Genomic DNA, 26,043 nt, shown 5'->3' on the forward strand with positions numbered 1-26,043 from the left:
AAATATACGAAAGCTCAAGATTAAAGTTTAATTAATCCTTGTAACTAGACACCTGTAGAAAAACCCTCACCACATGAACAGCTTGGTAATTGAAGATAATGAAGAACTCTGACTATTCTCCAAAACATTGCCTTTACCTCATTCTGGGTCAGTGTTTAGTATTATTGTCTTCAATATGCTCACTTTGTAAATATTTCCTGTAAATACTTTATTTAACCATAGTATTAAATATGTTGAGTTGGGACTTTGTGTTCTTCAAACACAAAACAATAATTCTCATTTTCCAAGATTCCTCATTTGCACCAATAATTGCTAATTTCAATCCAATTTATGTTGTTTATTCGAAGTTAAATTGGAGAATATGGGACTTGTTTTATGTTTTAAAAATCATACTCACCTACAAGATAAATGAAAAAACACATGATATTTTAGAAATGTTAGCTTTGAGATAATTTTAAGATTACATCCAATTTAAAAAAAATTTGGAGATATAATCTCATATCCCTCAGCCATTTTCCCTCATTGGTAATTTCCTGTACAAATAACATAACATAATAGGATGATGAGGAAATTGACGTGGGTACAACCCACCAAGTCATCTTGTGCAGATTTTGTCAGTTTTACACATGCACATGTATATGTTTCTATATACTTCTATAGGTCCATCAGACTAGCACCAGAACTGAGCTATTATAAGTATCTACCGTATTATCCTTATATAGCCACAGCTACATTGCCTACAAGCTTCCTGCGTCACATATCTATCTGACAGACATTAATCTGTTTGCATAATTTTGTCATTTCAACACCGTTATATAAGTGTATCGAGACATTAAATGATAAAATGATATACAGCCTCTTAAGATTGCTTTCTTCCCGCTGAGCATAATTCCTATGAGAGCCATCCATATTTAGTGTTGGCTTTAGGGTGTTGTATGCATAACAGCTACAATTACAGGATAATTTGGTAATTACATCTACTATTCTAGAAGACACTTTATACTCTTTTCCAAAATGGCCACACTACTGTGCATTGCTCCTAGAAAAACTTGAATATTCCAGATTTCACACAAATTTCCTAGTATTTTGGTGTTCTTACTATCTTTTTATTTTTCATTTTAGCTATTAGGTGATATTAATCTTATTAGGATTTGATTTGCATTTTAATGCCTAGTGATATTGAACATAATTTTATGAGCTTCTTCCACACTTGTGTCTGTTTATACTTTTTGCACGTTTTAAATTGGATTATTTACTGTTCCTTTTTAAATTTTTCAAAATCTTTATAGTATTTGTTAACTAACATTTTCTCCTAGACTGAAACCTGCCCATTCACCTTCATTATAAGATCTCCCAGAGAGCGCTTAATTTTGGTTGATTGCAACTTATGAATAACTTTTCCTTTAATGAATGAGTTTCCTGATTTCAAATCTGAGGACATTATCTTAGATTTTGGCTCTAAAGACTTTGTATTTCACACTTAGGATGTGACCCACTCTGAGTTGAGCTTTAATAGGATTTGGTCTTAGGATAGTGCACATTTGCTAATGATTAGTTACTCTAGCATCTGTTATTGAAGATACTTACTTTCCTTTAATGGATTATTCCCATGCACTTGGGAAAGCCTTACTTAAGCATATTTTGCTGTTATATTTATAGGTATGTGTTCTGTTCCATTCTATTTATGTATTTCCTTCCACCAAAACCACATGATTTTTGTTACTTTGGCTACACAGTGAACATGGATATTGATTAGAGTGGGTTATTTTGCCTTATTCTTATGTTAAAGCACTTTATGTTAGGTTCTGTTATCATACAAATTCTGTTACTTTTTTTTGTACCTGCAGAAAAGTCTTGCTGGTATTTTGACAACGGTTGCATTAGATCTATAGATTATCTGGAATGATAATACCATTATTGTGTTGAGCCCCCAATCTATGAATTATCCCTCTCCATTTATTTTAGTCTTCTTATGTTTTTTACAAAATCTTCAGATATTCTTTGGTTACTTTTTATTAGACTGTTGTAGTTCTTAGGTCAGATGCAGAGCATGGGTTTTGTGTGTGTGTGTGTGTGTGTGTGTGTGTGTGTGTGTGTGCACATGAGCATTGCATGAACATGTTGTGGTATGTGTGTGTGCACATAACTGGAAGCCAGAAGAGGATGTAAGGTGTCGTGCTCTACCAGTCTTCGCCTTATAGTCTGGAGATAGGGTCTCTCTCTGAACCCTAGATATGCTTGTGGTCAGCAAGCTGCACCTGTCTTTCTGCCTCTTCTCTACAGCTGTGGGACCACAGGGATTTACGGCTTTGTCTGTCTTTTTATATGGGTGTTGGGAATCCAATCTCACATCTCCAGGTTTGCACAGCAAGGGCTCTCACCAGCTGAGCCATCTCACCAGGCCTCAGAAAATGTTTTGATAGACTTGTATGTAATTATTTCAGTTTCGAGGCAACTATAAATGGTCTTGCATTTTTTTATTGAAAATATATTCTGCTCTCAAACAATCCACCCCGACACAGTTTTCCCTCCCTCCACTCCTCCCAGATCCCCCCACTTCCCATCTCCACCAGATCCACTCCCCCTCTGTGTCCTCTTAGAAAAGAGCAGGCCCCCAAGAGACGACAGCAAAACACGACTAAACAAGATACAATACGTCAAAGCTGAGTTAGGCAACCCAGTAGGAGGAAAAGAGTCCCAGGAGCAGGTAAAAGAGTCAGAGACACACCGACTCCCACTGTTAGGAGTTCCACAAAGTCATCAAGCTAACAGCCATAACGTACATGCAGAGAACCTAGTTCAGACCCATGCAGGCCCTGTGCTAGCTTCAGTCTCTGTGAGCCCTGCTTAGCTGATTTCTGTCTTCTCCTGGTATTCCTCATCCTGTCTAGTTCCTACAATCTTTCTTCTCCCTCTTCCGCAGAGTTCCCTGAGTTCTGAGCAGAGGGACCCAAAGGAGACTTCCAATTTAGACTCTCTCTGCATAATGTCTGGCCGTGGGTCTCTGCTTGTGCTCCCATCCGCTGCTAGAGGAAACATCTCTGATGACAACTGGACAAGGGACCAATCTATGAGTATAGCAGACTATCATTGGGCGTCATTTCTTTGATTACCCCCCCCACACACACACACCCCAGCCCCCTGCTTCAGTCAGTTGTGTTTGGTTCTACCCTAGGTTTCTGGGCTATCTAGTCAGTCTCTGCTTCCTGGTCAGTGTAGGGCATGGGCTCCCTCTGGTGGCATGGCCCTCTAGTTAAACCAACTTTTGGTTGATCACTCCGACAAGTTCTGTGACTGCATTGGGCCAGCACATCTTGTAGGTAGAAAAGATGGATGGTTTTGTTACTGGTTGGTGTCCAGGTTTCTCCTCTGGCAGCCTTCAGAGTACCTTCCCACATCAAAGAGACTACAGAATAAAAGGATGAAGGCTGTATTCCTGCCCCAGATCTGTGTGCTCAGTGATCTGTATAGATGTTGTCCTTGGCAATAGAACCCTTGCTGTCAATTTTTGCAGAGATACCCTGTGTCTTGGTTGCTTAGGGACCACCTCAGCCAACAACTCTACTGAATGCAACCCAGTCCTACAGCTGGAAGCCTTGCCTGCCTACAAAGGATCTATTCAATTTCCCCTTCTCGGGGAGATCCGTGTATCTCTGGACCCTGCCCTACACCCCTCCCCAGATCCCCTCTTAACCTAAACTCTCTGGATCTATAGATTGGAGCTCAATTGCCATTCACTTAACAGCCTTGGTGGCCAACAGGCTGAGGGGGAAAAGGACTTCCACATTATGGTACAAACAGCAGTTTGTCCTTTCTATTGATGGTGGTTTACTTTATTTCTAAGCTTTAGCATAGAGAAAGTTGGTGTACACACACACACACACACACGCGCACACACACACATGCACACACACACACACGCGCACACACACACACACACTTTTTTCTATCACTTATGTTATTTATTTCAGTTCTACATGACAGGTAGAAAACTTCAAAAGGTCATAAATTGGATTCCTATAATTTTCCTTGTTACACTTACAACCTATGAATATGGATAGCGCCTATTGCTTCTGTCAGTCGATTGGTGTTTGATGCTTTAAAATTATTTAATGAGGTTGGAACAGTCACTCCACTGACCAGATAACTCTTTTTTATTGTTGGTTACACATTCATAGTTGTTTCTCCAAAAGGTGTTCTAGTGGTTTTATGGTGATCATTACATCTCATGCTTCTTTGCCTCCCATGCCGTGGTGTTCTTCATACCTTGAACAGAGTGCTTGCTTGATAAATATTTGCTCTTTGAGTGATGGAGGGTATGCTCTGAATTAATGAGGTATTACTGCGATCCCAGCTGATGGCTGCACAGATGACTGAGTTGACTTTAGCCTCATTATTGCAGCTGTATAGGCACAGCCTGTGTTGATTTATGGAAGTCTCCTTAATGTCCCGAGGAGTCCTGAATACACTAGGCTCATTTATGTCACGTCACAGGATCCTACATGATGAAATGGAAATTGTGTTGACCATTGTTGGGTTTAATCATTCTATCAATATTTATTTTGGAAATTAGATAATCACAAATGAGACAAAGGATGAGTCAGTTTACAGAGGAAATAATTGGCCAGGGGAGTCAAAGATTCGTATTCAAAAAATTCGTGAAGCTTCTCCACCAATAAGTGGCAGCTTTGACATCCAAGCTTATGGACATACCCTGAAAGGTATATTTGAAATGTTCGTTCAGAGTTACAAGAGATATACCAAAATTGTTCAAATACATATGTATGTGTTGTTTATTAAATGCTAACTATTCTTGATAATTGCATGTATGGTTATCTTATGTTCAAATACTTAAATAAATGATAAATAATAATATGTATCATATTAAAGCTAGTAATTAATAACATTTTGCCTGAGAAATGTTCTTTTGGTAGTTTAGGAAAGAACTCATCTAAAGCCAGTGTTAAAATTTATAGACATTTTAATTTGAAAATATAAGTAAGTAAAAAATAAACTAGGAAGAGTCTTTTTTCTGTAGGAATTGAAGTTATGACCTTAAAGTTACAGCCATATATGATGCTTACATTGAAAAAATAATTGCTGTGATATCCAGAAATATTATAATACGAAAATAATGTAAAATGGAACTGGAATAGTATTTTAAAATACAGTCTTAATTAAATCACCTAGACTCATGTTGTCCAAAATGGTACCTATTACCACGTGCCCACTGACAACTCTGGCTTAATAAGCACATATGTTGAAATAAATAACATATGTATATATATGGATTCATACCCATTTAGTTTTAGTACACGTTTAATTTTACTTTGTAAAATATTACTACTAGTACCAGAAAAGTGTTAATTTATATCTTTATTAAACTGATAGTGAGCACTAATTTAAGCAAAAGTAATATACATTTGGCACATTTATGTTTAGTAGCACTTTCTGCATGACTAGAGTTACAATTATCGATAACATGAAATAAGATTGTCTGGACTGCATGACATTTGAGTGAGTTCTTCGTGGCCTTATTATATATAGCTGTTTGAATTTCCAAAAGCTTCTCTTACTTTCTTGACTTACAGATTATCCATAAAGCAAACCAGCATTAAAATAAAAGTTTTTATTAATTTTTTTAAATAAAAGTTTTTAAACCGAGACAATTCTGAGATGCACTGCACATATAATCTTGTTATACACTCCTGGGATAAGAGGTCTAAGTTTCTCTGTGACAGGAGTGGAGTAGGTGTATTGGTTGACAAGTGATGATTGAGACACACGGTGCTTTGAGGAGTGCCCGGTTTGTGAGTCTTTGCCTTCTGTGATACAGGCATACCCGCTGCTGTGTCAGCCTCCGACTTGCAGTTTGCCCTGCAGAGCCTGGAAGAGATAGGACGAGTCTCCGTCAGGAGAGAGGGAACCTGTGCGGGGTACACATGGACCATCGCATGGAAAAGCCCGTGCGGAAGGCAGCCGCTTCTGCAGGTCCCTTCATCCACAGTTTTCATGTCTTTATGTCTGCTCTTTGCCGATTCGCGCTCTTCCTTAGAATCTGAGAAAGGCCTGGAGACTGTGGATGTCTCGAAAGCGAACCACAAACTTTTATTTGGTTTTGTTTTGTTTTAATTTGTTTTGTTTTGTTTTTGACACAGGGTTTCACTATGTAGCCTTGACTGGCCTGGTACTTCCTACATAGACCAGGCTGGCACTGAACTGATAAAAATCCGCCTGCCTCTGCCTCCCGAGTGCTGGGATTAAAGCTGTGTGCCACCGCACCTGGCTCATGAACCAACTTTTAAAATTATTTGAAAAGAAGGAAATTATCGTGCACTAGCATGACCAGGCAGGCATCCCTTTATTCTTACGAGTGAACTCAGCTGTAATTGAGAGAGGACACATGAATAATTAGCCTCATCACCTGCGACACTTCTGCTGGCGCTGCATTCTGAGAGGGGAAACTTATGCTTCTGTAAAGTCAAAGCTACAGCTGTCATCTGTTTGACACTGTTCCATTTTGCACAGCAGAGTGGAAGAAGAGTGAATGTGGGTGTGGGTGAAGGGGAGTAGTGTACATCCGGGTCACATGGGGTCTAAAAGTAAAAGAAGTCTGCTGTGGATAGTGATGGGGCAGGACACTCTAGGGTTTGTGTTTACAGAGCACGTACAACTTCACACACACACACACACACACGCACGCACACACACGCACACACACGCACGCACGCACGCATACACGCACGCACGCACGCATGCACGCACGCGCGCGTGCATCCCAAACAATACACGAGACACACAGAGAAAAGGATGATGCTTTTCAGTGGTGATGAAAATCCGAAGAAGCACTTCCTTTAAAACCTGTTGGTTAGAATGCAAAGCAGGCCAACTGTTTTGAGGATCCTGTGGTGCTGTCTTAAAGTAGTTCTCTGTGATTCAGCAATCTGCTATATAATTCCATCTTGTTATTGAAATAATTATGCAAATGAGAAATGGTGTAAGCAAAAAGGGTGGCCACCACAGCGTCACTCCTCGCCACAAAACTGTAGAAACCCAAATCTCTTCAGTGGGAGAATTATTGTTGAAAAGAAAGAACCCTCTGTGACTACTACGTAGCCGTGTGTAGGTCCTACGTATATTCACCTGGGAAGATGCTACAATTTAAGGTGGGAAGACAGGAAAGTAGGAGACAACACACATACACACACACACACACACACGCACGCACGCATGTAGGCATAAAATTCACATGGCTGTGCAGAATATAGCAGTTATAAAGACACAGTGGTTATTATAGGCGTATCCTGGGAACTAGAATTCTGGAATTCTCTAATTGAGACTGGCCTCCTCTTGCTGGCTCTGTTCGCCTCTGGTACCCATCTCTCCTGTTCCCACCAGTCTCTGCTGATTATCCATCATTGCTGCTCATCATCACCATCTCACACGGTGTCCGTCAGAGAGTCACCTCTGTCCTTGCTGGTGCTTGTATATATCAGAAGGTGGCCATCCCAGAATAAGGACTTTGAAAAGTACCAGATTATACATATGGACGTAATTTGTCTTTGTTTTTATGACTAGAAGAAAACGTAATTTAAGAATGAGACACCAGGATAACAGATGAAAAATGCTAAAAAGGGAAACAAATAACTCAATCATTTATTAGTAATTTACCAAAGGAGCTATATTGAGAAAGAACATAGAACATTTTAAGATAATGAAATTGAACAAACTGGGTTTTTAGTCTATTAATATTTTAATTAATGAAATATGTTATAATACAATAGTCTTACCATTTTTCTTTGAACTGATTATTGTTGCCATGGAAAAGCTTTTTTTCAAACAAATGCGACTGAATTTTTAAATTTTTCATCCCTAAGCTTTTACTTTCTTCACCCATGCTTAAGTTGGTTATATTCTCCACTGCTATTCTAGTAAATTCATTTTGTGTAAAAATAGATTAATGATTCCAACATTACTGGAGAAAAGGCTAACGTGACAGTTACCACAACAAAGGAAGGTGGCTTATTTAGACAACGCATACCTGGAGATATGCTCCGCACCCCTAATCAGCAACCACAGGTATTTTTCAAACTTTTCTCATAATATCTATAACTTCAAATGTATAACTGACTTTCAGTAATGCACCAAAGATCTGGTAAAACAGGAATGGTAACAGTCTAGTTTCATATTTTCATTAACAGTTGACCAACTCATTACTATTCTCTTTTGGGGAAATTATCTTCCGAATGATGAAAGATTTTTGTTTTGAATCTACCAGCGACAGAATTAGTAACTATATTATTTAACCTTCATGTCAGTTAATTATTAATGTTGTCACTTTAGTGGTGAGAATATTAAAATGTAGAGTATAGGTGTGTTTCCTTAAAGTAACCTCAACTTTTCTTCATAGCACCAACTATCTCAAGATTTAATTTATGTAGCTTTCCATTGTACATTTACTAAAATTTGAGTGACACCAAGGATACCATCTGTTTTTCTTCATGCATTTAATATATTCCTATTGACAGCTGCATCAGAAGCCTGATGTCACATTTCTGCACAAATGAATGCATGAATGAATGAATGAATGAGATGAGATGTCAAAACTGAAAGCATAAACACATTTTTTGTAGACAGTGTTCTATTTGTTCTAAACCCTGTGCATAACGATTATTGCTACACTTCGTTACTAAATTGTGTGCATATTGTAATGAGCTCCATGGTCTCTTTCTCCTTGTTCACCTCTGGGTCTGTGTTTCTTGACTTGAAGGTTGAAGTCTATGTCAATGGCATCCCAGCTAAATGTTCAGGGGATTGTAGGTTTACATGGGATCCCATGACTACTCCTCTGGTTTTGACAACAACACCTTCTGAAGGTAACATCTTGCTGTGTTAAAACTTGAAATTTGAGGTGAAGGATAGCTAGAAAAAATGTTCTTTGATAATTATTTTTAAATATATATATTTGTAGATGGAAGTTTCTCCCCTGCCCTGTCCTGTAGTCATTCAGTTCCAAATAAACACATAGAGGCTTATGTCATTTATAAACTGTTTGGTATTGCTCAAGCTTATTACTAACAAACTCTTACAACTTACATTAATCCATAATTCTTACCTGTGTTTAGCCACGTGGCTTGGTACCTTTTCTCAGTAAGGGATTCTCATCTTGCTTCCTCTGCATCTGACTGGCGACTGCGTCTCTGCCTTTCCTCTTCCCAGAATTCTCCTAGTCTTGTAGCCCAGCCTATACTTCCTGCCTGGATACTGACCAATCAGCATTTTATTAAACCAATGAGTGACACATCTTTACAGTGAACATGAGCATTATCCCATGTCGGACATTACTGTCACTAAGGCAAGCAAGCCCCTCAACATAGTGAAAACTATTTATTAGCTGAGACTGTGGAAAGAACATTACTTACTTGAGAAAAGTAGCACCTATGAAGTCAATGTATAAATCATTCATCTTTCTATTCTTTACTTTCAAAGTTAGAATCAGCCTCTATGACTGTGACTTTGAGACATTGTCCTGCTACTAGGCCAGTGTATGCATTAGCATTCATCGTGTGAGAACACTTCTGGCAGAGCTAGCAACTAGGCAAGCAACAAGATAGCTGAGAATTAACAAAAGAAGGGAACTGAATATTCACTTGGAGAAAACAGAACAATTAATTCAAGAACTCATCCCAACTTTAGGGGATGAATTACTATTGGGGAAAATGTAATGTGAGCTCCTAAAATGTAAATAAGCATCAGGGATAAGAACTATAAGGAGTGAGTTTTTAACCATAGTCATAAATTCAGAAGTCATAATCTTACATTTAGCTTTTGTAGCCGATAGTAAACCTTATCTGGTTTGTGCCCTTGTGTTTGCTAGTGATTTTCCATTTTTGTGTATAGTTCCTAAAAGTTACTTTGGTTTCAGAATAATTAACAACCCCAACTGCTTTTTATTATATTTGGTCAACTTAAAAGTAATGGGAAATATAACGAGTGTAACAGAAACGAGCCATTTACTTCTTCTCTGACAATAATGACTGCTTACATTTTGTTATATACAATCCAATCACCAGTTTGAAAAATATTATGAGAAGCTAAAATTTCTTTAACTAACATGTCTTCTCCTAGTCCCTAGAGCTCCCAGCGGCAACAGGAGTAATATATTTTGTAAATTTTCTACCATGCTGCTTGAATGCCTTTTGTATTTGACATACATATACAGTAATTTGTGTGTGTGTGTGTGTGTGTGTGTGTGTGTGTGTGTGTGTGTGTGTGGTGGGGTGAATGGTTAACCTTGGCTGCCATTCTGAAGGGCCTGTCTACTTCCTGTTTTATCTATAATTAGAATATATTACAAATGCATAATGGTCATCATTACATTTTTATGCGTGTATATAATGTAGTTTGATCATATTCATCCTCCATTCTCTTCTCTCCTCCCCTTTCCTCCTCCAACCAATCACCTTCCTCTTTCCAGTTCCTTCTCCCAACTTTCCCCTCTTCTGTCTTCAAGGTCCATCTCCTCTACCCATGCCCTTTGCAAATTAGAAGCCTCACTTGTAGCTCATTCTTCCCTCCATGGTTTCATGATGGCTTGCTGCTCTGTCAACTTGTTTGGCCATTAGAATAATATTTCTTTTCTTACCTAATTCCATAAGCAAGTGAACTAACTTTCTAATATATATTAACCCAAGAGATCCAAAATATGAATTGATATAGGGTAATTGTATGGAAAACATCATTGCCAAATAAATGTGTCTTTTCCTCTTGTTTAATTTCAGGCTTATTGCTTGTATATTATAGAAGATAGACATAATCTTGCTTAAGAAACGTGTGGTTTCATAATAACAGAGTCTCATTTTTTTAATCCAATATGTAGTGACTTAAATTTGTCACTTTCAGGATCCTATGCTGAAAGCACAATACTAACCATAGCAGGCTCTGGATTTTCTCCCACCTCAGCTGTATCCGTCTCTGTTGGGTCGACCAGCTGCTCTCTTCTTTCTGTGAATGGTAGGTTTCTTTTTTTTGTAGTTAATATATCTTTTTGTTAATTTTTATTTAAATTAAAAACCATTTTATTTTAATACCAATCCCAATTCCCTCTCCCTCCTGTCCTCCCATTTCCCCCCACCAATCTGCCATCCCACCCCCATCCACTCCCTAAGGAGGGTAAGGGCTCTGATGGGGGATCATCAAAATCTGTCACATCATTTGGGGGAGGGCCTAGGCCCTCCCCCCATGTATCTAGACTGAGAGAGTATCTCTCCATAGGGAATGGGCTCCCAAAGCCAATTTGTGCACTAGGTTAAATCGTGCCCAGGACCACAAATGACACCCACATTCAGGTTGGATGGTAGGTTCTTTTAAATATCATGATGTCTAATTGTTTTCTCCAAGAGAAATTGGAAGTAAGAGCTATCACAAATGTAATTGTCCTCTAATATACACTATGGAGTATTGAAATTAGCAGCCTTATCTAGAAAATGGTACACACACACACACACACACACACACACACACACACACACACACACACACTTTGATTATGACCACAGGCTAATTGTTTGTGTGTTATACAGTGTCTTTGTCCTATTAAGAGTGACCTACAATACATCTATTCACATATATCTTAAAAATTGGATGCACAAGATTTCTCATACTTCGACCTATCTCTGAGACACAAAAATGTTCAAAGTATGACTCTCTTGTCTGATGGTCTCTGGCCATGTTTGTTGTTGTTGCTATTTGTTTGTTTTTGTATGTACTGGGGATTGAACCCAGGACCTCAAGCATGTTAGGTAAGTGGCTCTACCACTGAACTACATCACCAACCCTGTGCCTTAGCTATGACAATGTCATAGTAGTCATGAGGCAAGAGGACATGACTATATTCTTTGACTTCCTCTTCAACACGATCTCTCTCTGGGTATGCAGAATTTAAAGACCATTTACATTTTTAACCTCTTGACATTGGTGGAAACACAGTTACTTAATTTTAGCAAAAGTTATCATTGGCAACCCTAGATATTTTCCTTAATTAAATCAGATTTAAATTCCATGTGCAAGTGCACTTGCACAGATTATTTCTATTGCTTTTTATTGAAAAGTGTTCTTGAGGTCAAATAGCCAATATTATAACTGTGTCACCTAAACTGCAAAGTGAAGAAAATGTTTTCACCTACTTTTATCACTTTTATTAATAGAAACTGTTATTTTATTCAATTTTGAACATAAGCAGTATGTTGAGTCAAAAATTTAGTAGAAATTTTTAGTATAAACTCTAATTAAAAATTAGAATGAAGCCGCATTGGTGGTGCACACTTTTAATCCCAGCACTTGGGAGGCAGAGGCAGGCGGACATCTGTGAGTTTGAGACCAGCCTGCTCTACACAGCGAGTTCCAGGTCAGCCTCCAAAGCCACAGAGAAACCCTGTCTCAAAAAAAAGAAAAAAGAGTTAGAATGATAAAAATTTTGATGTAGGCCTCCTTGAGGCAACGTTTTGAGATTTGCTTTCATTGCTGGTTTACTGATTTCTAGAAGTAACTAGTTTATAGCAGGTAACAGTTCCCAAAGATCCTACCTCCCCACTAAGATTTCCCTGTCCCAATTAGAATACGAGTAGTTTACCTTGGATATATTTCTTGTAGTCTAAAAGCAAAGACCATTGTTAATATCTGCAAATGGATTTTACTGAGGTTTTTTTTTTCTGTCTTAAAAACACCGCCATAGTTATCTTTATCACTTTCCTCTTCTCTTTTATCATAAGAAAATGAGATCAAGTGCCAGATTCTGAACGGAAGTGCTGGACGCGTCCCGGTTGTTGTGTCCAATGCTGATGGTGGACTAGCACGGAACCTAGAGGGTGAGGGATCCCACTTCATTTACCGGACTCAGATCAACCACGTCTGGCCTGATTCTGGAAGCCTGGCAGGTAACAGCTAACCATTCTCAACCGAGGTGACCGCATACATCTCCCCAACTGGGTTTCCAGCGTTTTGTTTCTAGTGCCAGGAAAGTGGCACGGACCCCAAGGATCCCTCATGGGACAAAAGAGAATGTCCTTTGAAACGGCACAGAGATTAAATGGCTGGCTAATTCTTTTCTTCCTTACGAAGCACAAGTCGGGGGACTGCTTATGCTTACATCATAGGTTATTGAATTAATATCATCAATTATTACATGTTTCTATAACAACCTCATTAATTATGTCAAGATAAGATTTATTAGTTATTAGTCTGCTTACCAGCTGCTCCATTTGTAACCAGAGTCTCAGTGGAACCACTCGACCTAGAATAAAGTTCTGGGACAAACAGGACAAAGGAAGGCTGGCACAGACAATCACACATTTTTCTTGCGCTGTTTCACTTACTCTGTATTTTTTTAATCACTATTAACACTGGAGATTGTGCTTTGGTATCGGTGTGTGTGTGTGTGTGTGTGTGAGTGAGAGTGCGTGATTATTTTTACTTCTTTGTATTTTTTTCTTTTCTACTTTCATTTTATTGTGTTTTTTCTCTCTCTTAGATTTCCCCTTGTTTGGAGATACTAGAGTTTAAATCCTAATTCACCCTCATTTCCCATACATGAGCTAAAGTAAATAGAGCAGCATAGCGTCTTCCCGGGACGGAGTGGTTGCTGTCTGTGTATCCCGAGTCAATATGGTGCAGCTGAGCGCTTAGCCGGTTTGTGGTGGGGGTGTTTGCATGGCTGCTTCTCCAGCCACTTGCTATCCTGTTGTGATCGGATGACTCAGCCACGATGAGTTAGATGGTGAGAAGGTTTCTGTGGCAGTTGATCTGATGTTTGGTTTTGTTTTCTTTGTTTTTCTTATAAAGGTGGCACTCTGCTGACAGTATCTGGATTTGGTTTTAGTGAAAATTCAACTGTTTTAGTTGGAAACGAAACCTGCAGTGTGATCAAAGGAGATTTGAATATGATAACCTGCAGAACACCAAAAGTAAGACCTCTGACTTTAGTCATCTCACACCTCCAACAGACCTAACCCTACGGACTGGGAAACATGTAGACAGGTGGTTAGACAAGTGTCATACTTCTACAGAGTTCAGAGTTTTCATCGCTGTCTGTAGAAACTATTTCTTCGATATCTTTTAACTAAAACCCAAAGCCAAAATATTATTTCCACATCTGAGACACTTAAAGAATCATTATGAAAAATGTTTACGCAAACCCTTTCCATAAACAATGCATCTCACTTGAAATAGTACAAACAGATACAAAGTAAAGAGGAAATTCGGTGGAAATGCGGTAGCAGAATGTCATAAAAGAAAATGCAATAGCAGAGTGTCATAAAAGAACTAATGCTCTATCAACCCTTGAGGGTCATCAGCAGATTTCGAATCAACTACAAGATGAAAAGAACTCAATACCAATGCTCTGTACATTTCAAAGAAGCAAATCTAAACATGTCTAGTTTTTAAACATAAATTTATTTTTTGTTTGTACTTTTTGCATTGAAAATGTGCAGTTATTTGCTTCTTGTGTACATGCATAAGTGTGTGTGTGCCCATCACTGCACACATGTGAAGGTCAGAGGACAAGATGCAGAGTCGGATCTCTTCCGGGATCTTCCTGGGGTCACACAGATCAACACAGATGGTAGCAAGTCCCTTTACTACTGAGACATCTGGCTGACCCAGAAAACAGTTTTCAAGTGATAAAATTTCAATTTGTTTGCTAAAAAATTGGAGTTTGCTATAGGGTATATGACCTCAGAATCGCCCATTATTTCTTTTTGTTTTTTAAAGTCATCCTTAAAACTGGGTGGTGGTGGTGCATGCCTTTATTCCCAACACTCTGGAGAAAGGCAGGGGGATCTCAGTGAGTCTGAGCACAGTCTGGTCCATAAAGTGAGTTCCAAGGCTACACAGACAAGCCCTGTCTCAAAACCCACCCCCTAAATTATCCTTGAATTTAAATCAGGCCTATGATTCACAGTTATGTGCAAAGGGATGATAAGTACAGATGTAGTCACTAACACCAAATCTCCAAACACAGCAAAGTAAATAGCAACAGAGCTGAGATGTTTAGGGAAATAATTCTGTGACTGTGTGTTGGACTGGTTGACAGAATAAGGAGTTAGAGGCTATGACAATATGAAAAACATTTTATTTAAACCCGTCAGTTAAACAAAACATGTACATTAATGCAATGTCAGACAATAAAGTCTGCCTAACCGAGATTCACACAGTGTTTTTTAGTGTTTAAGCTTAGAGTGTGTAAGCAGATCAGCTAAATGTGCAACTTAAAGAATTATATTGAATTATAACAAGAGAACAGGGGTTTTTAAAAATGGCTATTCTTTATCAGTCAGGGGACCATTTGCCCAGAGCATCTCAACTGCGTTGTGGAGCCCTTAAAATCCAATCATACAGATGCTGTTAAACTGGTCATAAACCCTGCAAGGCCCATTCAATCTCTGTATGGAGATTTTAAATGAAGAAGCCATGTTTTGATTTGGTTTTGGTGGGGGGAGTTCGAGACAGGGTTCCTCTGTATTGTTTTGGAGGCTGTCCTGGAACTCACTCTGTAGACCAGGCTGGCCTGGAACTCACAGAGATCCACCTGCCTCTGCCTCTTGAGTGCTGGGATTAAAGGCATGCACCACCAACGCCCAGCGCAGAAGCCATGTTTAACAGGACAACTTAAAAATCCAAGAGACTACCTCTGATTCATGACTGAAATGAAACAACTTCAGAAGTTTATTTACAGTGATTGTATCTTTCTTCAGTCACTGTGTGTGTGTGTGTGTGTGTGTGTGTGTGTGTGCACTTGCATGCACATGTGTTTATACACAGCCTTGGATGTAGTTTCCCAGGATTATCCATCATGTTTTCTTCAGATAGGCTGTCTCAAAGCTAGATGTTGCCAATAAGGCTAGGATGGGAGGTCAAGCCACTTGTGAAAGTGGCTTCTTACCACTTTCTTTCTCTCTCTTTTATTAATGTGTTCTAGGGACCAAACTCAGCTCCCCATGAATGCAACACAAACATTTGCTGACTATCTCTCCAGCTAAATGACTGGATTTCAATGCCTCTTCATTTAATTTTTTCTAGTTTGCTTTTTCCCATTTATTTCAGAGAACTGAGGGTACAGTTGATATTTCAGTCATTACCAATGGAATTCAAGCCACAGCAAAGGATGGTTTTAGTTACAGCTGCCTACACACACCAGTTATCACTGAGTTCAGCCCAAAAGAACGGGCAGTTTTGGGTAAGAAATTCTTCAGTAGTATCAATCATTTGTCTTTCTGGGACTGGGTTACCTCATTCAGTATGATTACTTCAAGTTCCATCAATTTACCTGAAAATTTCATAATATCCTTTATCTTCACTGCTGAATAGAATTCCATCATGTATGTGTTCATTTGCATTGTTTATTCGTCAGTTAATGAACATCTAGGATATATAGTGAAGGGTTCATAAACAGTAGTGGATTTTGCATGATCTCATTATATTTTTTACAGTACCTATCACATTGCTGTAATTTTGAATCTACAAGTGACTTTTCCCATTTTTTTTCTTGAGAACAAATAGAAAAAAAAACCATTTGGTGGATACGTGGGAACAACTCCCAGAAAGTCTTTCAAAGCAATGTTTCTCACTGAAGTTTTACTTCTAACATCAAAATGTGCTCTTTCCTTTCCTTTTTCTTTTAAATACAAATAAACCAGCTTATAATTTTACTCTAAACATGAACAACGATAAAAATATATTACATATTTGAAAAATACTTTTTTTCCTTTGTGAAATAAGCATTCACTTTATGTGTACATGGAAGCATGGAGTCATTCTTTTGAATTTTGCCTCTGAAAGCATCGACATTTTCTATATCCCATGAAAGGTACATATGTTGGCTTGGTTAACATGTAAGTTTGGAGCTGGATAAGAAGATAAATGTTTTGTTCAACAAGTTGTATTTTCCTTTTAAAACAATAGGAGACATCAGTTTAGCAATTAAGGGTTACAACTTTGGAAATGAACTCGCACAAAATATGGTGTATGTTGGAGGAAAAGCCTGCCAGGTTCTCCACTCAAACTTCACAGATATTAGCTGCCTTTTGCCCAAGTTACCTCCAGGAAAACATGACATCTATGTCAACGTCAGAAACTGGGGTTTGGCATCAACAAGGTATGATACTGACTATAGTCGATAGAGCTGTGGAGTGCTTGGGGTTAGTAAAACTGAGACAGGATAGAGTAATCACTAATTTCCAAATATGTTAATTGTCTCCTTTACCTTGTATATCTCTTCATAGAAAAGATTCTTTAAAATTCTCACAAAATACACAGTAACGCTTTGGGTTTTAGACCAAACTGTTTAACAGGTTACAACAAATTCTCTTTGCACTTGGATTTCTGTATCTGTCGTGTGACTTACATTCATGAAGGAAAAATATATTTTTCAAGAAATTTTGGCAGTGGAGGGAGAGCATTTGTTCAATTCTGGATTTGGAATAATTCCTTGCGCTAATGGTACTCACAGTTTCGTTGAGAGGGTTTTCACTAAAAAATTAAATGAGTACTGTAACAATTATCTGTGAAAAAGTATATTGATAGTAGGCCAGGAAATCCTAGGTGTTGTAAGAGTGTGTAATGGAAGGAACTAGCATCCCATGGAGTAGGACAGGACTCTCTGAGAAGGTGACTTAGGTAAGCCGGTATCTGGCCATCTAAAGAAAGGAGTAGAGAGGGCTGGAGAGATGGCTCAGTGGTTAAGAGCACTGGCTGTTCTTCCAGAGGACCTGGGTTCAATTCCCAGCACCCACATGACAGCTCACAGCTGTCTGTAACTCCAGTTCCAGGGGATCTGGCATCCTCACACAGACATATATACAGGCAAAACATCAATGCATGTAAAATAAAAATAAATAAATAAAAAGAAAGGAGTGAGATAATCCCTCGCTGCTTCTACTTGCTATAGGAACTCTGAAGTTTCTTCCCTGAAACTGTTAACAGCAAAAAATGTTATTTCTTCTCTGAAACAATTGCTACTTTGGAATACTTTGAAGGGGAGCGGAGCTGAATTAATGGCTTAGAAAGAAGGCAAAGAAAGCAGGCGTCAGAATAGAAGGACATAAGATGGCTGCAAAGTCTTACAGGGACTGGGTACCAGCAAATACAAAACTCAGAATAGAAGGGCATAAGATGGCTGCAAAGTCTTACAGGGACTGGGTACCAGCAAATACAAAACTCTAGGGCTGCATTCTTTGTTGGGCTTACAGGCAGGAGCCCACGGAGTTCTTGAAAAGCTACTGGCTTCTGCTGTTCCTGGATGATAGTGTGTGCAGAGTTAAACCCAAACTGTGTATTTAGAGGGTAGTCGGAGAAATGGCAATCAGCATGCCAAAGGAGTTAAATAAAACAAGACAAAACTTCCTGGGAATCAACAGAGGTTGTACTATCATGGGGGAATTTAAGTTGAAGGATGTACCAGGTCAAAAGAACATTGTTCATTTTGATGGTGCCCTGGCATGTATAATATCTATAATAAAATAAAGTAAAAAAAAAGTTTTCCCTGAGACAATGAGAAGGAAATTCTTGACAAGTTTTCAAAAAGTAGGAAAAGTTCAACTGAATTGTATAATAATTCATTACGTCTGTAATGTATTAGTATTTTGTTTTGTTGCTGCCTTTTTAACATGTAAATCTGCTTTCATGTTTTATGATGGTAAAAATGTAAAATACTTTAAAGAATTTCATTTTTTTCCTTGTGACCTCATTTCTTACAATCATATTTTCTACATTATCTTAAGACCTTTCATCTTACATACTTCTGCTATTAGATTTTTTTAAAAGCTCTACTTTTCAAAATCAGCATTTGCATTTAACCAAAGTAAAGATTTTATTACCAGATTATGTGATCTGTGAAACTAACGTCTAATTTTTTACGTATGCCTTCATTTATTTCCTATTCCCAAGACACTGAGGGGAGGAAGCTCATTGGAGATCTATTCTTTTGTTCTTTTCAGGAACAAGCTAAATGCTTCCATATGGTATGTTCTGGAAGTCACCCACATGTTTCCACAGAGAGGCTCTTTGTATGGTGGCACTGAACTCACTATAGAGGGTTCTGGATTCAGCAGGACACCAACTGAGAATTCTGTCTTCTTAGGTAAAAACCTTTGTCCTGTAGGGGGCGCTGTTAAGATTGTCTTTGACTAAAGGATCTGCTGGGGGGACACTGGGTTGTTACACAAATACTTTCAGTGTATTTTTCAATATTGTAAGAAAGGTTGCACAAATGCTATTATTCATTGCTTTTCTGTATTTTAATGTGGGGGGGGTCACTCATACGCATATCCATAGAGAAGGACACTGGATACCTGAACACGGAGTCACTCAACATAAGTGCATTTGCAAACACATCAAGAGCTCCTAACTACTGAGCCCTCTCTCCAGTTCATTTTCCTACTAATATAGAAAAAAAAAGGGTTAAGTGTTTGTGGTTAAAGGGATGATGAGAAAGTGAGCAATTCTGCTTTTGAATCTTTCAGTTTTAATCAATGATCACTGCATTTAATGTACATAGAACATTCTGTGAAAATATAGCTATAATCACCCTCAGGAACAAAAAGCATCAGAGATCCTCCTGTATAACTCAGAGCTTTGTTAAGAATGGGCTCTTTACTACTGAGAGTTCATCTCCATGGTTCACAAAATCATCTGAAAACTTTTTTTTCCCCTACCTTTATATTTTTAGGTTCTTTCCCATGCGACATTACATCATCATCAGAAAATGTCATCAAATGTACTCTTCGTTCAACAGGGACCGTGTTCAGAATTACCAACAATGGCTCACACTTAGGTACCAACATGTTAAAAAAAAATAAGTTTATTTATTCATGACCGTAGCTTCCCCTCCCTCTGCTCTTCCCAGTTCCACATCCTATCTCTCCTCTCCCCCAGTTCAATCCCCCACCTGGTCTCCCCCGCCCCCTAGATGACAGCAAGCCTTCCGGAGACATCAGCTGGACACTGAAAAACAAGATAACAAAACCCAGCACAAACTCTCACACAAAGGCTGAGTGAGGCAATCCAGTAGGAAGCAGGAGACCTCCAGAGCAGGCAAAAGAGTCAGAAACACTTCCACTCCTGTCATGAGCGGCCCTCAAACATCAAGGGGACCTAGCAGAGGACCTAGCACAGCCCCATGTAGGCTTGGCGATTGTCGCTTCAGTCTCTGTGAGCACCCATGAGCCCTGCTTAGTTGATTCCCCGGGGGCCAACTCTGCCAGTGTCTTTGACTCCTCTGGATCCCACAATTCCTCCTCCCCTCTCGCACGGGGTTTCCTGAGCACCGAAGGAGGGTGCAGATGGACACTACCCACCTGGGTTCTCTCTGCCTAATGTTTAGCTGTGGGTTCCTGCATCCGCCGCCTCTCTGATGACAACGATGCTAGACTCCAATCTACGAATATTACACAGCGTTAAGAATCATTTCACTGATTTTGAGGGGCGTGGTCGTGTTTGGTTCTACCCTAGGTCTCTGGACTATCCATCTACCATCCAGATCCTGGTCATCCAGGCTGTCAATCATGGGCCCCCTCTCAAATTAAACCAGTCATTGGCTGGCCACTCACACAGGTTCTGTGCCACCATTAACCTAGCACAGCTTTGGGGTAGGAAAGATTGTAGGTTGGAGGTATTGTGGCTAGGTTGGTGTTCCAGGTCCACCATTGGAAGCCTTGGAAGCCTTGCCTGGTTATAGAAGGTTGGCAGCTTAGGCTCCATACTCTCCATTACTAGGAGTCCTAGCAAGGGCCACCCTTATAGATTCCAGAGTTTCCACTGTACTAGGCTTCTTACATCAGTCCCCAAATGCCACTCAATTCCTGTCATTTGTCCCTGTACTCTCTCCTTACATCCCCACATGATACCTCCTCTACCCCATCCACCCCTAGTCCACCCACAAAATCTATTCTGTTTCCCTTCTCAGAGAGATCCATGCGTCCCCCTTAGAGTCCTTATTATCTTGCCTCTCTGGGTCTGTGGATTGTAGCCTGATTAACAACTCTTAATCCTATTAACAGCTAATATCCACTTATAAGTGAGAATATATCATCTTTGTCTTTCTGGGTCTGGGTTACCTCACTCAGGATGATTTTTTTCTAGCTCCACTTACTTGCAAATTTCGTGATGTCATTTTTTTTCTAACTGCTGAGTGATACTCCATTGTGGAAAGGTACCACATTTTCTTTATCTATTCTTTGGTTGAGGGGTGTCTGTGTTGTTTCTAGTTTCTGGCTATTATGAATAAAGCCATTATGAACATAATTGATCAAATTTCCTTGTGGTAGGGCAGAGCATTCTTTGTGTATATGTACAAGAGCTGTATATGTACGAGAGCTGTGTCTTGAGGTATATTGACTCTCACTTTTCTGAGGAACCACCATACTGATTTCCATCATGGCTGTGCAAGTTTGCACTCCCATCAGCAGTGCTGGAGTGCTCCCTTTACTCTGCAGCCTCCCCAACATGAACTGTTGCTTTTGTTACTGATCTTAGCCATTCTGACCCTCGTAAGATGGAATCTCAAAGTAGTTTAGATTTGCAATTCCCTGATGACTAAGATACCAATCAACATTTGTATGTCGGAGAAAAAATAGGAGAGACTTCATGCTGAAATTGTTAACTTTTATTTTGCATTCCAAGCCTTTCAAAGAATTGATGCTGTTTCTTTTATACTTGTGCAATGTTCTGCATATGCAATTCTCCATATGAAATAATCACATATGTGATGAGCTTGAGTTAAGTAGATCAGGCTGCATACTAAATATGTAGCCATATATGACACATTCTTGTGTTCAGAAGGTCAGGTTTTATAATTTCATGTCCAGGAATTTAATTGCCAGGGACTGTGCTGCAGTCCAGGAGCTCCAGAGTTACAGCAACTTTCATTACTGAAGTCATGAGTTTCAGAAAGAAAATTAGAGTTGAAATTATGAGCATGCCCAGTTGTTCCCCCAAATTTTTACGTGTCAAGAGTTGATCAGCTCATTGCAAACATTCTGTGTAATTTTTCTGAACAACTTATTTATTGGGCATCCAACTCTTTCCAGTGTCTCCTGCTTATCACCTCTGGAGTTATAAGTTGCAACTTATTTCTTCCTTTTCATCTCATCATCTTGCTTTCCAGTAATCATGGTTTTATTTTGGTTGATTATTTAAATTATGTACAAACAGAAGTGTACAGTACTAATTTGAAAGTTGTTCTCACTTTGTAAAAATGACTGTTTTCATAGTTAGTTTTTCACACAGTTACTTCTTGGTCTTTTAAAATCTGCCTCGATTCTTATTCCCAGAGCATGGAATAGGTTATGCCTGGTCACCCTCCATCTTAAATGTGACTGTGGGCGATACTGTGGTGTGGCACTGGCAAGCATACCCCTTTCTGAGGAGTATAGGATACAGAGTTTTCTCGGTCTCCAGCCCTGGAAGTGTGACTTATGATGGCAAAGGGTTTACAAATGGAAGGCAAAAATCAGCATCAGGTATGTTTATGTTTTGCTGACCTTTTCATCATGCTCCTTTTTTCTTAGGTTTAGTAAATATGTTTACCTAAATTAATCATATGAATAAAACCATGAAGTAGTTTACCTTCCATTTTTATCTCTATTTAAAAATAACTATAAATAAATGTAAACAATTATCTCAAACGTACTATAATGATTTCTGGTCTTTATTATCTTTATTGATTCCATGACAATTGACTGCCTGAAACATGTGTTACTCAGCAAAGTACAATGAATAGGACTGCACGTTTTAGCTACATGATGTGGTAACAAATGGCAGGCTTTTGTTGGTCGGAATCAGCTTATTAGCATTTGTTACAGGACAGCTAAGTGTTAGTGTGCCTTTCTGATTGACTAGTTTGTTCTGTGCTTGTAACGATATATTTACATTTTCATTGCATGCTATTTTTCTTATAAAAATGTGATAAATTAGGCCCAACTTTGCATGGTTTTCTTTAAAGAGTAAAGCTGGATCTTGCATTTTTGTATTTTAATTTCCATACATACATACATACATATACATATATGTGTGTGTATATATATATATACATATCCCTTTATAGCCAGTGAACCATTCTCTACTACTTACTGTTGAGCTATGAGACACATGAAAAAAAAAGAAAATTGTCACCTGCACATGCATTTAAATGATAATTTCCAATTCCCTCACCTAATTTTCAAAAATTGATTAACTGCTCGTGTTTCTTGTGTACAATCTTACTTCATGGCAGGTTCATTCTCTCACCGGTTCACATCTCCCGGAATCCATTACTACAGCAGTGGATACATTGATGAGACTCACTCCGTATCTCTCCAAGGAGTCATTAATGTTTTGCCAGCTGAAACCAGGCGCATCCCCCTGCACCTGTTTGTGGGAAACGTTGAAGCGACGTATGCTCTAGGTAAGATGTTTAAACATGCAAACTGCACCCAATGATCTAGGCTTGAAGTGATCTTGATAGAGTAGATGTCAGATGATTGGTCTGCCCTGCGGCTGTGTCTTCCTAAGGCTAGAATGTGTTCTGTAAATTTACTCTGTTATAAAAAGATGTCCAAATCTCGAGAATTTAAAACCACATACCTCCAAGGAAGCAGTAATGGGATCAGAACCCGGCCCTTGTTTTAGGATAGTGTACATGGCTTACAGATCCTTCTTTTCTCTAAAGCAGACCCACAGAATTTGCACTTGACAAGCACTGCAGCAAGCTGCCTAGCAACAGATCCCCTGTGTGGCCTGAATGATACCAGGGTTAAAAATCCAAATCAGTTACTCTTTGAGCTTTCAAGTTGTGTTTCGCCATCTATAAGCAACATTACTCCCTCTTCAGGAACAGTGAATGAACTCATAACTATCAGTGGACACGGCTTCAGTAGTCTTGCATGCGCTAATAAGGTAAGACAACAAAATCTCTTTTTCTCAGTGTCAACACACTGCATAGAAAAAAGATATTTTCACCACATTTTCCTTGTTTAATTGCATTAGATTTATGACCTGTAAGTGGTAAACTACTTACTCACTTAAAGTTTACAATTACACTTATGTGTGCATTTTTAATAATATATTAATGGAGTTGTACACATCTGACTGGAATAAGTTTTAGAACATATCATAATAATAAAAGAAACCTCCTTGAACATCCCCTACCTCTTTCATCCATTTTAGCACACTAGTAACCAATAATCTGTTTTTCCCTTATAGGTTTGCTTATTCTGAACATTTTTCTACAATATAAAGTTCTTCGTGAACATCTATTTTCATTTGGCATAGTATATTGAAATTTCATTCATGTTTCAGTACTTCATTCCCTTTTATGGCTAAATAAATTCTTTGTTGTATGGCATGTATATCACGTCAAGTCTATTCATTCATCAAGTTTATGAATGTTTAGTTTTTAGACTTTTTGGTTAATATGAATAGTGTACTTATTAACATACTTGTGTGACTATGACATTTTAAAAGTTAACTTAAAATATGTCTTCATCAGTTCCCCCAATTAATTTTATGAATACATATTTTTCACAGAATTATCTTTTTAGAAATATAATTGATACTAATACAAAATTAATATGAGAGTAATGAATCAGCGTATATTATTTCATATCCATTTTTCTTCCAGGTTACAATTGGTAGCTACCCTTGTGTTGTAGAAGAAAGTAGTCAAAATTCTATTACGTGTCACATTGACCCTCAAAACTCAATGGATGTTGGCATCAGAGAAATTGTTACTCTGATTATCTACAACCTGGGCACTGCTATCAACACAGCCCCCAGTGAATTTGACAGGCAGTTTGTACTTTTGCCAAACATAGATATGGTGATGCCAAATGAAGGATCAACCACAGGAATGACAAGGGTGACCATACAAGGCTCTGGATTCATGGCTTCTTCTACCAGTGTAGAAGTCTTTATGGGTGATTTCCCATGTCGAGTTCTAACTGTGACCTACACAGCTATTGAATGTGAAACATCGCCAGCTCCCCAACAGCTTGTTCTTGTAGACCTTCTCATACATGGAGTGCCTGCACGGTGTCAGGGAAATTGCAGCTTTTCATATCTAGAAAACATTGCTCCTTGTGTGACAAGAGTCTCTCCAAACTCTATCAAAGGATCTGTCCATGTCCTTATTGAAGGAGAGGGTTTTGGGACCGTGTTGGAAGAGGTTTCTATATTTATTGGAAGTCAACAGTTCAGCGCAGTAGAGGTTAATGAAAACAACATTACTGCTCTTGTGACTCCGCTAGCAGCTGGACTTCATTCTCTCCGAGTTGTGGTTGGGTCTAAGGGCTTGGCTCTGGGAAACGTGACCATCAGCAGCCCGACAGTAGCTTCTGTTTCTCCAACCTCTGGAAGCGTTGCTGGTGGAACCACTTTGACAATCACAGGCAATGGCTTTTCTCCTGGCAACACCACAGTTACTGTTGGGAGTAACCCTTGTCAAATTGTGTTCATCAACTCCAGCGAGGTCTACTGCAGCACCCCAGCTGGGAGAGCTGGTACAGCCAATCTGAAGATCTCTGTTAAGGAAGTTGTTTACCCACCTCTGTCATTTACATATACCGTGGAGGATACTCCATTTCTCAAAGGAATCACCCCAAACAGAGGTACCCCACTAGCTATAAGCCTTTTTATTGTATTGATGTCATATTACAGTCCTATTTCTTATCATGGAGCTATGATATTAATGTATATCTCTTACTTAGACCTACTTAAGAAAATTAATATGATGCAAGGGATTAAAGTTCTGTGCACTCTTTTTTTGTATTTTTTCATACAATCTCAATATACAGTTCCAACCTTTGTATAGGAGCACAATGTCCATCAACTTCATCTAAATTACAAATGAGCAAGAAATAAATGAGTAGTTTATGTCATTAATATTGACAAGTCACAAGAACCAACTGTTAGGATTCACAAACAGTTGACCTTATTAACACTGACACTTGTTTAGAGTATTTTAAGTCTAGAAACTCCAACTGATTATTGTTGGTACAGCAGAATTCTTTATGA

The 26,043-nt window shown here is 38.8% G+C and overlaps 1 protein-coding gene across 1 annotated transcript in view; it reads left to right on the plus strand.

Annotated features, from left to right (window-relative positions):
• The window catches only part of Pkhd1l1 (PKHD1 like 1), a 138,940-nt gene that overhangs the window by 42,599 nt on the left and 70,298 nt on the right, over positions 1–26,043 (plus strand). Inside the window, exons 24-38 of the mRNA XM_013115257.3 lie at positions 4,574–4,721; positions 5,837–5,991; positions 7,957–8,079; positions 8,771–8,876; positions 10,903–11,013; positions 12,771–12,935; positions 13,840–13,961; positions 16,102–16,234; positions 16,960–17,152; positions 18,993–19,135; positions 19,724–19,828; positions 22,326–22,514; positions 23,267–23,437; positions 23,702–23,928; positions 24,653–25,637. Of these exons, the coding sequence (XP_012970711.1) occupies positions 4,574–4,721; positions 5,837–5,991; positions 7,957–8,079; positions 8,771–8,876; positions 10,903–11,013; positions 12,771–12,935; positions 13,840–13,961; positions 16,102–16,234; positions 16,960–17,152; positions 18,993–19,135; positions 19,724–19,828; positions 22,326–22,514; positions 23,267–23,437; positions 23,702–23,928; positions 24,653–25,637 (3,076 nt within the window). The remainder of the gene's footprint in view (positions 1–4,573; positions 4,722–5,836; positions 5,992–7,956; positions 8,080–8,770; positions 8,877–10,902; positions 11,014–12,770; positions 12,936–13,839; positions 13,962–16,101; positions 16,235–16,959; positions 17,153–18,992; positions 19,136–19,723; positions 19,829–22,325; positions 22,515–23,266; positions 23,438–23,701; positions 23,929–24,652; positions 25,638–26,043) is intronic.

Source organism: Mesocricetus auratus, unplaced genomic scaffold, assembly GCF_017639785.1.
Source record: "Mesocricetus auratus isolate SY011 unplaced genomic scaffold, BCM_Maur_2.0 Super-Scaffold_100023, whole genome shotgun sequence".
Classification (NCBI taxonomy): Eukaryota; Metazoa; Chordata; class Mammalia; order Rodentia; family Cricetidae; genus Mesocricetus; species Mesocricetus auratus.